Consider the following 18191-nt stretch of genomic DNA (forward strand, 5'->3'; position numbering starts at 1 on the left):
TGCTTTCAGAGTCACATTAGTAACACCAAGACTTATATCTTGTTACTACTGAAGCGAGGAATGCAGGACCGGCATTGCCACTGTCAATGAATTCACGGCACAAGTCCATTCTAAATTGCTTTTGTCCCTCTAATAAACGGTGAGGAACAAATCTTGCTTTCCTCTAAGCCTTGCTTCAAAATTTGCTGAATTACCTCCTTTGAAATGTTTAGTTTAATGGCATGTACTTCAAGAGTTAATCAGCAATCCGAAGTTACAAGCTCACAAACTTTCTTAATTGTATTTGGTGTGTGCACAGAATTCAGCCATCCAGAGTGTCCATCATCTTCCGATATTTTTGTGGCTGTCCCAAAAAATGGCTAAACCATTATGAATGGGACAATGTTTCCTCTCCAGACACTTGTTTCAATGCATCATGGGTTTCTGAGCAATTTTGCCCAATTTGAAGCAGAATTTAATGTTGATTTCCAGCTCCATACCAACTTCGACAACGAAAATTTAACAGCTATGTTTTAATGTGTGTTTGAAGGGCAACCGTTTGCTTCTGAATAGCAGCAACTTCACTGGATATGTGCAGATAAACGACCTGCCAAATACAAACATTACCATGTTCTGTTGATTTATGATTCTCAAAGGGTTACATGAGTTTTGGAGATAAATGGGCGCAGCTTGTACATTGAGCCTCCAATATTTTGTGGATAATATTACAGATTCGATGTGCAATTAGCATTCTAGATAGCTTATAATAAAAAATCCGAAGAATGCTTTGTAATGCATGCAATATAGTGCATGTAACGAAAGTGGAAAAATACCAGCTGCATACAGAAACTGACAAGCTGTATGCACCTGGTATTTTTGAGTGAGTCAACAGTATGGAGGTCATAAGGCTGAAAACAGTTATGGAGCTGACGAAAATAGTGAAAAGGCTGTGAGTGTCTAGTGCATAAAAGACTAGGTAAAAATCTTATGAAGGAGCAGAAATTAGGAAAAGCAGAAAACTCAGCTGTTGGTGTTCTGTAGATATTGTAAGTTTGCAATCAAAATCATGGCCCCTGCATTGAAAGAAAAATAAATATATCTCCTTGCTACATGACTAGATACTGATGTCAAAATAAATATATTGCAAGCTGATATGGCCCAGCATTTGAATAAGTACAACTTCTGTATACAGCTCCATCCTAACATGTATAAACTGTTAATGGAGAGAATATGTTAAGTATTTCAGTGTATAGAAAAATGAATGTGTCCATCAAGTTCACATTCTGTGTATATGAGCACACAATCTTTGTGGCTTATAATCATGCATATCTGGACCTTTTTTAAAAAATATAGATTTGGTTTTGATGTGAAAAATAATGAAACACACACCACTAATGAAGAAATACTGATGATTTGGAGTGGATGAAAATTAAATGAGCTGCTGTAGAACAATTGCTCATCATACATTATTCTACCTTCTAGAACGGAATGCACCATTAGCATACAACATAATCTCACAAGAAACTGAATGTAAGAGTTGCTGATTTTCCTAAAGAAAATACATATTTGAAAGGACTTTCAGTTGGGACTGCCATAGTGGATGTAACAAAAGATAATGTGCCAAACATCGCCCATGTAACTGACAGGTTACACACTTTTACAAAAGAAAGAACATAACTTTATGCTCCCCTGTGACAAGTATTGTGTGAAGTTCAGTCAATTAGAAGCAGAGTCTCCCTTAATTAAAAAATTTAACTGCAATTACATAATTAAATGGCAATCAAATTAAAGTTGCAAGTCATTTAATTAAAAAAAAATAAAGACGTCTCCTCAACTTCATCTAGTAACATTGGTCGCATGAATGTGACACAACAGTGGATTGTCACTGAAAGCTATTCACCTATCAGATAACATCTTTGGTGTCTTTCTTTTGCAAAACAAGAGAAAGTTAGAAAACTTCTAGAGTAGATGCAGGACAATGGAATTATTGAGTCTTGACTTTGGCCTTGATCTATCACCTTAACTTGGGAGAAAGATAGCTTCATGTTTTTTTTTTTTTTTTTTAATAGATAGATGCCTAAATAACATTACATAGAAAGACAGTTACTTTTTGCCTAGAATCAATGATACCTTAGACATACTAGCACGAAACAAACAGTTTTCCACTCTGGATTTGGAGAGTGGTTACTGGCGAGTGGAAACAGACTTTAAGGATAAGGAGAAGACTGCATATACTACCAGTTAAAAACTCTGGGAGTTTAAAGTAATGCTTGTGGGATTATGCAATGTTTCAGTGACATTCAAACACATAATGGAGGCAGTTTTGGAAAAATCTCATATGAAGTTTGTCGTCCTCTATACCTTGATGATATTTTTATATTCAGACACACTTTTGAGCAACATTTGAAAAATACCCAGAAAGTGCTACAAAAACTCCAAAAGGTAAACTTAAAGTTCAGCTCAAAATTTGAATTATTTGAGAAAGTACATTATCTTAGTCACATTATCCCTACTGAAAGCGTATGCTCAGATCCAGAGAAAGTCAAGGCTGTGTAGTGAAATCATTTAAAGAAAGTTCACCATTTGGGTCAAAAATCAAATATTTTTATTCAAACTTGCAAAAACTAAAACATTTCCAGCATGGGGATCTTCAAGCAAGAGGACCTTTTACATTTCTCACTCGATATTTAGTTTGGTAGAGTAGCAATGCAAAGACGTTACAGTCTTAAATTCCTTCCCTCACAAGGATCTTTTCGAAGAAAAGCTTTATTTTCTTAATGAAAAAATTTATTAATAAATCATTTTTTAGGAGTATATTATTTTGCTCTTTTTGAATTATATCACATGCAGGCAACCTTTTATCAGATACAGCAAATCTTTTGTCTCCTATAGGCAGCTCAAAATGTCCCTTCTATTAGAAGAATGATTTCTCGAGAAATCATTCTTCTAATAGAAGGCAAAAAAATAGAGGCGCAAATTCTTTAGTTGTCGAGCGCTGGAGACTCTAGCTACGCCCCTGCACAAAAGTCTAATTTTTAAGAAATTATTTTCTTGGGACACAGGATATTATTTGCAGATCTTTCTGATGCTCCCATAGGTTGCATTTTAACATCTAGCAGTGTATTGTTGTTTATACCTAAAGATACAAATGGAGGAGAGATAGAAGTTTTCAAAGCATTTTTATTATTTTTAGTTTTAAATGTATTAGTTAGAGAACTAGCTTTAGTCAGTTCCATATCTTGTTAGGGCAAAATTGTATTATTTAAAACAGTAAGTTCACATGTTCTTATAAGAAAACAATGAAATCATGGTTTATAAACAGCTTCTGTTCATAAAATGCAGATAAAATATAAGTATCATTTCTGTCTACTACATTGGATTTTGGTATTTCTAGATGAGGTATTATATAAGTAATTTTACAAGGTTTTCTTTTAGCTTCTTCAATTTTGCTTTAATTTAATGTAATTTGCTTCAATTTAATGTTTCCTTTTTGTTGTTATAAAAGGAGAGGCCTTTGTAAGATGTAATATTTAACATTCATATTCCCCAATAGGCAAAATTTAATTTTCAGTCAGTATGTCTTAGTCCTTATGTTCAATTTCAGAATTTAACTCATCTGTCAAGCCTAGATTTTCCTTTCTTCTAGAAGTCAGAGTTAGGCACAAGTTTGAAAGGTGTTTATTATATGAATTTGAATTTCATCTTGTTTTGCTTTTTTGAGTAATAAGGCTATTTTTTTACCTAAAAGTTACATTCATTGATCTAATGAATCTCTTAATACTGCCGCCTAAAAGTGCTGCATGCATACGGGTTCATAATAGATTAAATACACATAGGCTCAATGATAGGCTAATAAAATTTATTTTATGAAAGGAAGCACTTCAAAGTCCTGAAATGTTCCACAGAAATATCCGTACAGGTGTTCACAGTATAACAGGGTATGAACAGTAGTTACACTTCAAACTACTAATAACGTTAAACACAAAACAATGTAAAGCACATCTAAAGAGAAAGCTAACCAGGAAATATCTCAGTTCATGCTGAACTAACAACTAACTAACTGAGAGCAGATGCTCTCTCTCTCCAGCCAATCAAATAACACAACCATACCTTGTCTCTTTTGTTAAATCGATGTCCTGTAGCTCTTGTGTCATATCAGGTCTTCATCTTCTCCGTTGGCAAGCTGACTCGCTCTTGTGCAAAATTGCGCATCATTTCAAACCGTGCCTGGAGATCTTTGATGTATTCCTCTGGCAATGAAGGCACATCTGGAGGGAGAACAAACAAGAGACCACAAGGCAGATCATAATCGAATAGCACATGGGCTGGCGAATAGCGGATAGTCACCTTTACATGTCTGGGAATGTAAAGGTGTCATTTGGATTTTGTCATTGCCAAGTAGCAGAGTTCTTTAATTACAGCCAATATAAATTTCTTCCTTGATCAGAATGTAAAGGAAGAGGCACTCCAAAACCTGGAAATCCAGTGCTGTATCATTACCACTGCTACTACAATAACCTCTTGATCAGAAATAGGATATGCTTCAGGCCACTTGGTGAAGTAATCAATGACAACCAGGATGTATTTGTTGCCAATGTCAGTGATAAAGTGAAAATCATTAGGAAAGGTTAACTGGTTGCAGCATGTACTCCAATGACCAGCATTAAATGAAACAGTAACCCTCCAGAATCTGTGTCTTCAGAAAGCATTACAACGGCATTATTGCAGAATACACAATCAAGTGATGAAAAGAAGAGTGCTGTCAAACGTGTTATTCATCTTCTGATGTGGGTCGAACAGTTTATAACTGGACAGAATCGATACCAGGAATCATCCACCAATCAAGCAACATCCAAGATGTCTACTGTTTGCTAAACAGGAAAAGGTAGGAAAACTTTTAAAGGACATGCAAGAAAGAGATGTCATTGAGCCTTCAGCAAGCTCATGGACATCTCCCATCATTCTGGTCAGAAAGAAAGATAGTTGAACTAGATTTTGCATTGACTATCACCATGGTTGAATGAGGTTATGAAGGAAAGACAGCTACCCTCTCCCTAGAACTGACGACATTCTGGACACATTTTCTGGAAGCAAGTGGTTTTAGATGCTTGACTTAAAAAGTGGATATTGATAAGCAGAGATACACACTGATGATTGAGAAAAGAGGGCATTTACTAGCAGTCAAGGACTTTGGCAGTTCAAGGTGGGACATAAGTTAATGTTTCTATATAATTATTAAGATTTCCTAAGTGGCAACATGATGTAATCTTTTGAATAGTTATCAAGATTTGCCGTGTGGCAACAACGAGTCAAGCTAAAAATGTTGTTACTCGGAGTGTTCCTTGATAAGCACTGCATAAGCTTTATTTCTTAAAGATCAGTAACATGTAGCAAACAAGAATGGAAATTGTAAAAATAAATATGCTGTTTCTTTTAAGACCAAAATAAGCATTTATTTCACTTATGAAATGCTCTGGCTGATCAGTTTCGATTTTGCTTATTCATCAAATCCACAATGCCGTTTGAAGTATGTAATGTGCCAGCAACATTCATACGCCTCATGGAGACTGTGTTGAGAGGTTTTACCTACAAAGCCTGTCTGATATACCTGGATGATATCATCATCGTCGCGTAGTCTTGAAGAACATCTAGAAAATCTTAGAAAAGTGCTTCAGAAACTTAAAGAAGCCAATCTAAAATTAAGTCCCACCAAATATAAATTATTCAGACAGGAAGTGACTTACCTCAGGCATGTTATCTCTGCTGAACGTGTGTGTACAGATTCAGGAAATGTGTCAGTAGTTAAAGCCTGGAGATGCCCCAAAAATGTCCATCAGCTGAGAACTTTCCAAGGGTTTTACACATACTATAGGAGATTTGTGCAGGACTTTTCTTCCATCCAAGACCCATTCACAAGCTGACAGAGAGCAACCAAAAGTTCTTGTGGAAAAAGAATGCGAGGAAGCTTTAACATCTGCTCCCAATCCTGACGTATCCTCAGCTCGACAGACTATTTATTCTTGACACAAATATGAGCAATGAGAGTGTCTGTGCTATTTTGTCCCAGGAAATAAATGGTCAAGAATGTGTCATAGCATACTGGATTAAGTTTCTATCGAAATTGGTGAGGGATTAGTGTGTCACCAGGAAAGAGTTGCTCATCATAGTTAAAGCCGTAGAATATTTCCATCATTATCTCTGTAACAGAAAATTCTTGCAGTGCACATATCACACATCTTTGACCTGGCTTTTAAACTTCAAGAAGCTTGAAGGCCAAATGGCCAGGTGGATACAGAGACTCCAGGGATACGACATCACTTATTCGTTTGTTAATATATGACCAAATTCACATTCAAGCTCTACGCCAGCCAAAAGTAAGCACCCTGGATGTTCTTCCAGAGGTGTTCATATCCACATGATTTCACTCATATGCATGGCATGCCTTACATACTTTTTAGAAAATTAAGCCCAGAGTTCCGTCAGTACTTCTAAGTATAGGTATTTTATAGCCATTTACGTTATCTAGACTAGTATATGGAGCAATTATATTTTCAAAACTGTTTCAGAAATTTCCATTTGAGGCTACAGTTTCCACATTCCTCTTGAGTTTATTACACCTAGGTAAATTAGGTTGGAGATGTGAGTCGGATCTGCATTCATAACAACACACGGTCGTCTCCATTTTTGAAATTTTTTTTTTTTTTTTTTTTTTTTTTAAATTTTATTAGTAAATTTTGTCTTAACTATAGGCTTAGTATTAAAATATTTCACGATTTGTTTAGGACTGTATCTACTGTGATAACTACCTTGCATTCTGTTCCCATTTTGATGACCCTCTTAAATTCTTTATGCTTGTTATGATTTTTCTTAAAGCTTTGTTTATACTCTCATACTCATCTGTTAGGACATATGGAGTTTTTAACTTCATCCAGGTGTCAAGAAAATGCTCTCTTACATAGATTGAAATCCAATATTTTATTTACTCGATAACTATCAAGTCTTTCAGATTCTCAAATGTTTTAATTTCTAAATCCTCAATTCACTCAAAAAATTAACTGTAAAATTCATGAGTATAACTTCTCCAAGACTTTTTAGGAGTCTTTTGATATAGGTAGAAATACTGTTTTAACTTTTCCTATTAAGTTTATACCTTTTTCAAATTACATTTTTCACACAATCATAGTTAGGTGCATTTTCAGATGTTGTCTGGCTAACTGGTTTGAGATTTTGGCAGTTAAACACCCAAAAGATAAGCTATTGAATCTTTCTTACAGATCTTAGCCATTTCAGCTCTCTTCTCAAAATTTATCATATATAGTTCCACTTCATGATTTTTTTCATAAAACATTAGAATAATTTGTGCCAACTGGATTTTATTGCATGATTCTACTATACCTGATAGTGATTCTCTAGTTCACATTTCTTGATTTTGCAATTCATTATATTTCTAATTTATGTGCCCTTGCTTACTCAGCCAGGTGTTCTTGATCGACAATTAATCGATTTAGAATTAACTTCTTCCTCATCATAAAATTGACTTACAGTGATTACTCTTTTCATTTCTGGGACCGTACTAATAAGCAGCACATCCTAACCTAATTCTTTGACTAATAAATGTTGTTTTCTACCTTTGGCAAGAAAACACATTCTTGAAAGAGAATTTCTTGTTACTTTTTTTGTTATATTTTTGTTATAACAAAATTAATTAAAAAAAGATTTAGCCAATATTCAAATCAACTCGTGCAATCTAGCAGTTTATTTATTTATTTTTTGTTTTAAAATAGAAATTCAAATGGGATACAAATTATTTTATTTCAAAGGAAACACTTAATACAATAAAAATATACACTTTCTGTTCAACAAAATTTTCCAAGATTGTTCTTAACACAGGAATACTAGAGTAAATAAAAAATATCAAGCCTTTAACTTCATTCATATAACAAAATTCTTGATTTGGGATTTAACAAAAGAGCTCAAATTTGAAAATAGAAATTTTCTAATATTTTGTAATACAACTGCCACTCTAATACAAAAGCTCAAATTTATTCATGCAACAAAATTCTTTTTAATAAGGGACTCTAATCCAAAAGCTCAAATTTAAAATGGAAATGTTCCAATATTATGTCAAAACTTTGCCACTCTAATACAGCAGCTCAGATTTAAAAAAGAACATTTTAATCTTACTCAATTTGACATTTTAATACAAAAGCTCATATATAAAATATCATACTATTATTTGAATTCAGTAAAGAGATGAGACATTTTTACAGAAAATGCCACAGTATTCATAAAAAAGTCAGTATTCATGCATCCTGCATTCCTTTCGCAACTGGTTTCAATTTTTGATCCCACCCTGTCACCAAATATCCTTATAAACTGTAGCGAAATGTTTTTAAAGGAAATCCGCCATTTTTATAGAACATCAACTCCCCCCCTTTTTTTTTCAAATTTACAAAAAGTAAAGCCTTTCCAGCACGAAGAGCTTCAAGACATCTTTTTAAACATGAGGACTTTTAAAATTTTCACTTGATATTTAGTTTTCCAACATAGCAATGCCAAAACGTTACAACTGTTCATGAATGGTGTTGCTCTCCAGCAGTTAAAAAACTTTCTCAGTCTCTGCAGATACTATCAAAAACTTGTTAAAGATTTTTCTAAAACCACAGTTGCCTAACAGACACAGAGCATTTTATTTATTAACTGATGGCTGGAAAGCAATATTTAAAGTCCTGAATAACACTCTGACTTCTGCTCCTGTGTTTATTCTTAACTAGAATATGACTCTATTCTCAATACAGATGTCAGCAATGATGGGATTGGAGCTACTCTTTAACAAGAAATTGAGGTCAAGAGAATGTTCTTGTCTACTTTAATAAAAGCTTCTCTAAAGAAATTAGCATCATCAGAAAAGATCTGTTAACCATCATGAAAGCAATAAAATATTTCAATCACTATGGCCAGAAATTCCTGTTGCAAGTTGACTGCTTAGTTTAAAAAATACAGAGGGTAAATGGTTAGATGGCTATATGAGTTAAAAGGAAAAAAAAAAAAAAAAAAAACATCGCAAAGGAACTTCGCATAGGGATGCTGAATCAAGAGAATGTTGATGCACTTTCAAGAGCAATTTTATGCACTTGTGCACAGTGAAGAAAAGTGCAAATACAGTTCAAAAGCCAAAGAAAAATACGGCTTTAAAGTCTCAGTAGTCAGACGAATTAACACCTTCTTAACGAGAGACTGAGCCATGAAGCAGCAAAAACCTTAGACCCAAATGTAAGATCTTGAATTGAAACCATTAATGCAATTAATAGAAAATGGGAGTGAAAAACCCAGCTAAGGAAAGGCATCTTTTAGTCCAGAGATGGGAAAATGTTCAGCTTTATGCGATTCCCTTTACCTGCAAGATGAGTTCTCTACAGAAAATGAGAAGCTGATGATAGTAAGACTTTTAGGTAGCAGACCATCTTACTGAGATATTATGTCCCTAGTGTTCTGTCAGAGTTCCATTGTAGCAATATGTCATAAAGATACTTCATAAAGTTTATAAACGTTTCAGGGGCAAGGCGAAAGCAGATGTTGAGAAGGGCAAATGCAGTCTTACAACTAAAGGCAACAAGTACATTTTATTAGTTATGGACTATTTTATTGATCATAAGCAAATGCCATCCTTGATTAAGAAGCTTCAGCTATCACAGAAAGTCAAAAACTGAATTTCATGATTTGGAGAGCCTCTTCTTATTCACTCTGTTGCAAGGAACAAACTTCACATCTGCCATATTTAAAGAACCAGAATTCTTGGCATGAAATTTATGATATGGAAAGATTCAGACAACCCTTTTACATTTCCAGTTGGATGACATAGTGGAGAGATTTTATCAAACGATATTGGACCATCTATTTATATCCTGCAGCCAGCATGACTGCAGCAAAAATTGTCATTGTTCATGACTGCACACAGAAGTGCCATTGATGAAAGCAATGGATCTTTTTCATTCAAAATAGCTTTGACTTTGAATGATCTTCATCTGCCATATAACCTGCTCTTCAGATGTCTGTCAAACATGCCTTCTTCACCTCAGCAGTATTTGGAGGATCTGCAGGTGTTGTGTAGGTATACCAGATTGTTGAATAATTAATCATAAAACTCTCACACACAATATTTTTAATCTTACTTCCTAATGAATATTTTGAAAGGTGAGTACAGATGCAAATTAATAATCCATGTTCAATTAACATAACAAAATTAACAATTCTTTGACTGTACTGTCATGGAGAGAAAAGATAATCTTAGCTATAAAAAGTAATCATTTTCTAGACATGTCCTTATAAGTAACGCATTAATATATTATGGTCAGAGCCAACCTACATAAGTAACATATAAACATATTAAAGCCTTAATCAACATACAAATAAAGGCTTTATCCTAAATTCCTGACTAAATATTTACATTCAAAAATTCAGATTTAAAGAATACCCTCTACAATTAAGAGGAGCTGAAGGACACTTATTTGGAATCTAAAACAAGCTTACGCAATACTGAAGGGTAACAGTGGAGGCCAGACTGCAAACAAATTAATGTAACCTGTCCTAACACAATCATTTACAGTTTTTAATACTGTTTGTTATTGTTCATAGAGTGGACCCATTTTTTCCATCATGTTAACCTTCTGGCGTGTGCGCTTGGCAACTTTCCATAAGCATGCACGTTTTGTACTTTTTATGACATCTGTTATTTTACTGTTTTTGGCACAAAAAATTACAGAAATAAGTGAATATTGATAATACATTTGTTAACATTTTAAAACCCAAGCTAGTTTTAATATTCATCAAAGGCAAGTATAAACGAATAAAAAAGGAAAATACACTCGGTATGAAAAAAAATGTAAGTTTAGCATTACTTACTTTTGCAAGGAAATTTTCTCGTTACAAAAACTAATTTTAAAATAACTTTAATTTTAATATTTTTATTTATTTCTAAAAAATAGAAATAAAAGAAAATAAAGAATAGTAATAATAAAAATAGAATAGGGTAATAATAGAAAAACAGAATTCTAAAGATATTTCTGAATATTTGAAGTTCACATGGCATCCCATGGAAATAATTTCGGTAATATCTAGAATGATGTTTGTCATGCGTATCTAAGGCATGCCTTGCATTTCATAGATGCTGATGATCTCTCTTTCTCTGAAATGCTAAGATTTTGGCATGCAAATGAAGTTGCTCTTTCATAATACTAATAGAAAAATTCTTCAGGAAGATCCTTCGGCATGGTGCTGTGTTAATTGGCTATGCAAGCATGAGCAAAACCTGGGTATTTATCCCAGCAATATTCAGCAGACTGAAAAAGCTAGCACAAGACCATCTCCTTATGATTCTCGAAACTGAATAGGTTGCATACAAAGTATTCAATTTCTATACAGGTCCTTATAAGTAATGTCCATATTTATCAATGGTATCCACTCCTCGTTTGGTAACATTATGATCCATGATTATTTCAGGTTTAATTGTGGTTGTATCATTGCTAGCATCATCATGCGAAAGAAGAAGAAAGAAGTAGAAAGAAGAATTGCAGCTTTGTTTTTTTGTTTGCAAAGAAAACAAGCACTGAATTTGCCCAAGTGCAAACCAAATACTGCTGTTTGCACCATCCGTCTCTTATTTGGCAAAAATTTCTGTGGCACTTCCCTCTTATTATTTTTCTTTTCATTGTTCCAACAACAGTATGTTTCTTTTGCAGTAAATAATCTGCAAGTGGGATACTTGTGTAGTAATTATCTGTTGTAATATTTCTGCATGAGTTTTCAAGTGGAGAGACCAACCTTCTCACAACATCTAAAGAACTATTTGAAACATCGTAACAACTACTAGGTTATGCTCCACAGTAAATCTCGAGGCCAGATGTATAAAATGTTTTTGAATTGCACTAAGCACACATTTTTATTCCATACTTCGATAGTTTATTAAGCATGTACTGAATCTATTGACGGCGACCTCGAAAGGGATGCAGCATCTCATCAATAGTGGCGAATTCACCCAAAGTGTAGCAATCATAACAATTTTTTAGAAATGATTCAAAGATATTCCAGACAGCTGCCAATTTGTCCATTTTATGTCTCTCCTGTCTTGTTAATTTCTTATTGAATTGAAAACAACATGTGAAAAATAAAAATCTCTTGCAGCCCATCACAACTCTTGTTATTTAAATTCCAGTGTCACCATTTGAGAATAATTCTTTTACATTTACATGGTGTCCTTTTTTATTCCTGTTATATATAACAATCAAAGTATGCCATCATTTCCCCTCTCGAGGTAATAATGCAGTCTCAGTCTGAGTATTTGCCTTTTAGCAAACCTACATATTTATTTGTACATTCCAAAATTTCATCAAGCATATTTATATAAATTATTTTCAAAAATTAGTTTCAAAAATTAATTATAGAGGATGAAAAAGTTTTCAAAAAGTAGTTATAGGAGGACGAATACATCCTTGGCATGATATTTTAGGCCAGGTAACAACTTTCACGATATTCTTCTTTTTTGTCTTCGGGCAGTTTGCATACCATTTAGAAGATTTGTCTACTTAGAAGGTTTTCATCACTTTGAAAATTTGTCCTTACCAACATATCATCATCATTTCTGTTTTCTATACATCATAATCTGAAATACATTATTCAAATTTCACTGCTGATATTATTTATTTCTATATTTTCTTCAAATTGCTATTGTTCTCACATCCAAAGGTTTCTTTATCTTCTTTTTCTTCATCAGATAATTCTTGAAGAATGCGAGCAAAATCAACTGGTTGCACATATTTTTTTGCCATGGAAACCGATATAAAATTATAGAGTTGAATTTATACAAATCAAAATAATACACATAAATTAATAATGCAGAATTACAAAATACTTGAAAAAATTATTTTCTGAATTTTCACCCACACATGTGTCGTAACTTTTACGAAGAAGCTGCCACACAGCACAAAAGTTCAGTAAAAAAAAAGTCATATGACTTCCTGTTGGCACATTCCATGATGTGGTTGAAAGGAAGAATAGAAATGACCCTCAGACGTCTCAGCTGCAATATGCAAAAAATGTGCATTAAAAACAGAATTTGTCGTAAACTTTGCGCATGATGTGTGTGTTGAAAGATTAAATATGATTAAATATGTTTGTATTACACTTCATAGACAGGAACATTTAACCAGATCCTTACATATCGTCAGCAGGAAACCGATATTCTAAGGTACTAGCTAGTATCTGTCCTGAGGAGTTTCTTTACAATGCTTCGCAAAGAGAAACACTACGTCTGAATTATCGCACATCATCAGTCAGTACTAGAAGGCAACATTCTAAATTGCTAAATCAGGCATTTGAATGCTCATGCACCTTTTTCTTCTTTCACTCATTAAAGAACAGTCCCAAAGACAAAAATTTTGTGGATCATCACTTTTGGAGTCATAAATTCAGTATTTCTTTGTATTACGCGCTTCATAACAAGTACACCACACAGATAATCACATTTTCTTCTCAAGGGATTTTTCTTTCTCATCCTTCGCCTTCAACAATTCTAAATCATTCAATACAATTGACCATCTTTCACAAGGCCAATAAATTTTCGTGATTTCTTCTTCATCTCACACATGCTCTAGAATCATCACTATATTACTCTCATCTCTCTCCCCCATTTTCATACTGTTCAATTAGTTACCATCCACAAATTTCATTCCCCTTTTTTTTTCTTTTCTCCTTCAGATTGCTAAAATCTCATCTACTCAAAACAAAAGCTAGAAGTTCAAAAACCCTAAAAAGACCTTTTTTCCAACAAATCTTTTCTATTTAATTCTATACTTAGTTATTAATGAAAAGTCATCTTCTAATGGAAACATGATTATCTTGCACTTAACTGGTCAACTGCAGTTCGCCCCAATTTTTTCCAAACCAATTATAACAACACAGCAATTAAAATTAAGCGATGCACATATTTTTCTATATTGCCCCAAGAAAAGGAAACGGGTTATTTTTTTCATCTTTATCGCCATGGGAATTCTGCAAGATAACTTCATGCACCAACAAAACATCTCTCAAGAAAGTAATACCTTTGTCTAACCTTCTGTTTGCTTAGTAGTACAAGGACAATATAAACAATAAATGGCACCATGCTCTGAGGCAATGCAGCAATATATTGTGCTGTGGTACAGTTCATTTTTATAATGTATTTAATACATTGTTAATTTCTTCTTGCTATCCAGAGTCATCACTTAGCATTATCAAGAAACCCATAACCATATTGAAATATACATATATCTATCTTGTGTATTATAATTATATTTTTACAAGCATTTAATTCTATTTCAAAAAATGTAATAAAAATAAATGACTTGTTTAAGATTTTGTTGAGATGGCTTTTCTTGAGAAACTGCATAACAAAATTCCTAATATTATAAAAGAGAAAGCTGAAGTCACTATGGAGATTATTGTCGTTGGCAATGTTGAAGCTTAGCAAAGTTTCAGTTTAATGAACAACATTTCCTCAAGAAGATCTTACGCTGTACAGCATATTTCAGATTTACCTAAAATTCTTTAAAGTGGAAACCTTTATGAAAATTTAATCCTGAACTTTAAAAATCAATTTTGGAAAAACATTGCTTGGCCTTAAAATCTTCTAAAAGATCACAGAAGTGGGAAAAGAAGAAACGAATGTGCAATGACTTCTGATGTAAATTGCATCATATGATTCAAATTATTCATAATTTTATGTAATTTAGCAAAAATATATGTGAAAGTTTAGTTTATAAGGTTTTAGAAATATAAGAAACAATAATTACAGCTAGTTGCAACATTCTATAGGTATGCATTTTAAACTATTTTAAAAAGTAATGCCAATTCTAAGTATAACACATCCTAATGAAGACAATTTCATAAGGTATATTATATTATTCAGATATATATTTTTCAGATTTAAAATAATGACACTTTGATAGCTTAACCTTTTGAGTGGCATGGTATTTTGTATCTACTAATGAAGAGCTGCATTTAAATTGCACTTATTAGTTATTACATAGTCACTTATTTTACTTATTGCTTTCATAATATTTCATCTATTAGGATAACTTGGATAATTATAAAAAAGATAGGGGATTTTTTTAACATTTTGTGTGTTAAATTTATTTATTAAATATCATGTTCTTCGCACCTAAACTATAAAATTTAATTCAACAGAAATATCACAAAATAATTTTAAAATGAACCTATCTTTAGAATTTCTGATACACAATATCGCATGCTCGAGATAAAAATTTTTTCTCCCCCGTACAGTGTTGCCATTGCTCACTTTTAAATCATTGAGTTTGTTAATCAAGAATTCGATGAAGTGTTACAATATGAAATCTTTAATAAAACTAATTTCAGATTAAAAATTTGGGCTTCCAGTTGCCCATATTTGGGTGGAAACGTACATTATTCAAAAGTGATAGCTCTAGGTACCATCATTTTATTACAATGTGAGAAACATACATACATTTATGCAGATTCTTCATTATTTAATTTTTTTAAATATAACATAGGGCTCTAAAAGCTGAATACTTTTTGATTTTGTTGTCAGCATGCTACAGAAAAGAAGCTATAAAGCTAACATAACTTGTGAAATACCACAAAAATTAACATCAGTCAATATTAAATGCATTTATATACAAAGAATTAATACTGAATTTAAAAGCTCCCTTTTAACCTTTTCGTGACCTTTGTTTAAGACGCTCGTGCGGGATGGAAGGGAATTGAAGGCAGTCACCGTACAGGACGGAGGTTTTGCATTGTTAAGCCTAATTTTATAAAAAAAATTTCACTTCTAGCATCGTAAGTTTTGGTATCATTTTAGATTATTACTTGAGCTCTTATATATGTTAAATTTAGCACACAATAACATTTTTTTCTTTATTTTACATGAAAATATGCTTAAAAATTTCCTTATCTTGTCAAATAATTTTCGGAAGCACTATTGAAATTATTCCAAAGTTTTAATTGATAAAATCCATCAATAAAGTTTAAAATAAATAAAACAACACAATAAAGACTATTTACAGTAAAAAGTAACAAAATTAAAAATGAAGACTGTGGTAAATCTCGAGGCACCGGGAAGTATCACTTTCTAACTGTTAGAAAAAGTATCTTTCTAACTCTTTAGTAAAATATCATCACTCTCATCTGCATTAGTAAATGGTTTTCATTAACCATATGAGGGTATTCTTCCTCTGATAAATAGCACCTTCCTGCCATAATAGACTAGAGGTGAGGCTTTTTGAAATAAAAAGAGAAGAAACAGGAATATATCTGAAGGCAAGGCAAAACGTAACAGTTTTGCATTGCACATAGTAACCCTAAAAGACCGTCTATAGTAGAGGGGGAAAATAGAATAAAAAAGGAATCGGATATAAATCAGACATGCGAATATTTATGTTAGCATGCGGCGATTTAAAGAGCCCACCTCTGTTTATGCTTTCCCTCCCCCCAATCCTCCCAACAGTTGATGAGTAAAATATCAAAGTCAGACAAAATATATCAAACTCAAGATCAGAAACCTAAAACTGTCTTCATTCCAAAAGTAATGGACATAGGATGTCATCTAGTGGCCTTCAGAAAAACGTTCCCGCTTAAAATGCATATATGCATCACCCGTCTTCTGAATGCAATCTCTAGATATGCGTGGATGGGACGCCCGGCTGTAAGAGACATTCTAAGTGAATGCATATACGGGACGCCCATCCTGAAAGGTTAAAAATACCCTTAATTTAATCTTTTGGGTACATTTCCTTCATGTTACCTAAAAGATTTTTTCAGGGCACATCAGCAGATATTTTTTTGTTCAAAAGTGTTGAGAACTGAATATATTGCAATATAAATTTGTATAGAAACAATATGGATATTATATACTAGGCAAATATATCTCCACTTAACATTTTATGAAAGTAGCATATTCCTGTAAAATCTTTGATAAGCTGAAATGCATAAAATGAAGAATCAAATATACAGTAAACCTTCTCAGTATTCTTCTAGCGTATTTCAGGATCTTATCTAATTTGATCTTCTAAAGGGGTAACTGTCTTAAAAAGGTGATATTAATAGGGCCTTTTGTTTAATGTCCTCAAAAATAGTCACAGAAAGATCAAAATGGTTTCTGAGTTTTTCAAGAAAATCCATTTAAGAGTCTGAACATTTTTTTTTTTTAAATTTATGTTACTAAACACAATAAAATTAATTAAAAAATTCTAAAGCAGAAATAATGTTTTCAAGCCTCTAACCCAGAATTTATATATATATATATATATATATATAAAAGCAAATTTTGTTTGAAAATATATATAAAAATAGGCCATTTTAAAATAAGAAATTCAGAAATAATATTTAGCTTCAGAATAAACACATCTAATCAACTGATACTTCACTATAAAAAGCAAAAATCTTTAATAAGTGAAACAAATGTTTCATATTTACTAAACATTTTTCTAAGTTCGTTACACTGAAAATATTAAGCAGTAATTTAAAATATAATTTAAATCACAGTTTTTAAAAATTTAAAAGAAATATTAAAACCATACCTGAAGATACACATTTTATTGCATGAAATTTCAGGTAATTTTAAAGTGAGAAATGTATAAGGCCCATTTTCAAATTTTGCCCCAGAAGAAAAGAAAGAAAATTCGAGATAAATTAATATTTAAAGTTTAATTTGAGCAATGCATTGCATAAAGATGATTATAAATATATTTTTACAATTTAAAATATAAAAAAATCGATTTTTTTAGATATAAATCTTTAAAAATGTAATCGTAGGCAAATATGCCTCTACCTTTCAAGTTTTATGTTATTAAACCTCTTTGTTTTGAAACCATTTTTTTTAAATAAAGAAGATTAATTATTTTAAATATGAACTATTAGAGTTATATTGATGATAAAAAATAATTACAGTTTTTTTTTAAGCAAATCAATAAAAAAAAAATGTTGTCTTCCATTTCATGTCAAGTCCATAACCTTGAGATTTTTTTACCCACAGTTAATTTGTAAATCTGCCTAAAAGGGGCAGTACATGTTCAGTGACATAGATAAATTACCCAAGCTACGTTTGACTAGTTTGAATATGTGCTGCTCTATTGCTCCATTTAGGCAGATTTACAAGCTAATTGTGGGTAAAAGAATCTCAAGGTAACGAACTTGACGTG

At 32.5% G+C, this 18191-nt stretch overlaps 1 protein-coding gene across 3 annotated transcripts in view; it reads right to left on the bottom strand.

Moving 5' to 3' along the window:
- Positions 1-18191, bottom strand: part of LOC118179968 (TIP41-like protein) — a 94745-nt gene that overhangs the window by 13011 nt on the left and 63543 nt on the right. Inside the window, exon 6 of one of the 3 annotated variants that reach the window (XR_015040861.1) lies at positions 4090-4247. The exons of 1 other annotated variant lie outside the window; for it this stretch is intronic. Coding sequence is in view for 1 of the 2 variants with exons in the window: in XM_085815926.1 (XP_085672052.1) it covers positions 12935-13054 (120 nt within the window). In the remaining variant the exon portion in view is untranslated. Of the gene's footprint in view, positions 1-4089; positions 4248-6660; positions 13055-18191 lie in introns of those variants that run through there. One more of the 3 variants, XM_085815926.1, reaches the window with a different exon arrangement.

Source organism: Stegodyphus dumicola, chromosome 4, assembly GCF_044657685.1.
Source record: "Stegodyphus dumicola isolate Sdum_Otavi_A_Nest chromosome 4, ASM4465768v1".
NCBI classification, from domain to species: domain Eukaryota; kingdom Metazoa; phylum Arthropoda; class Arachnida; order Araneae; family Eresidae; genus Stegodyphus; species Stegodyphus dumicola.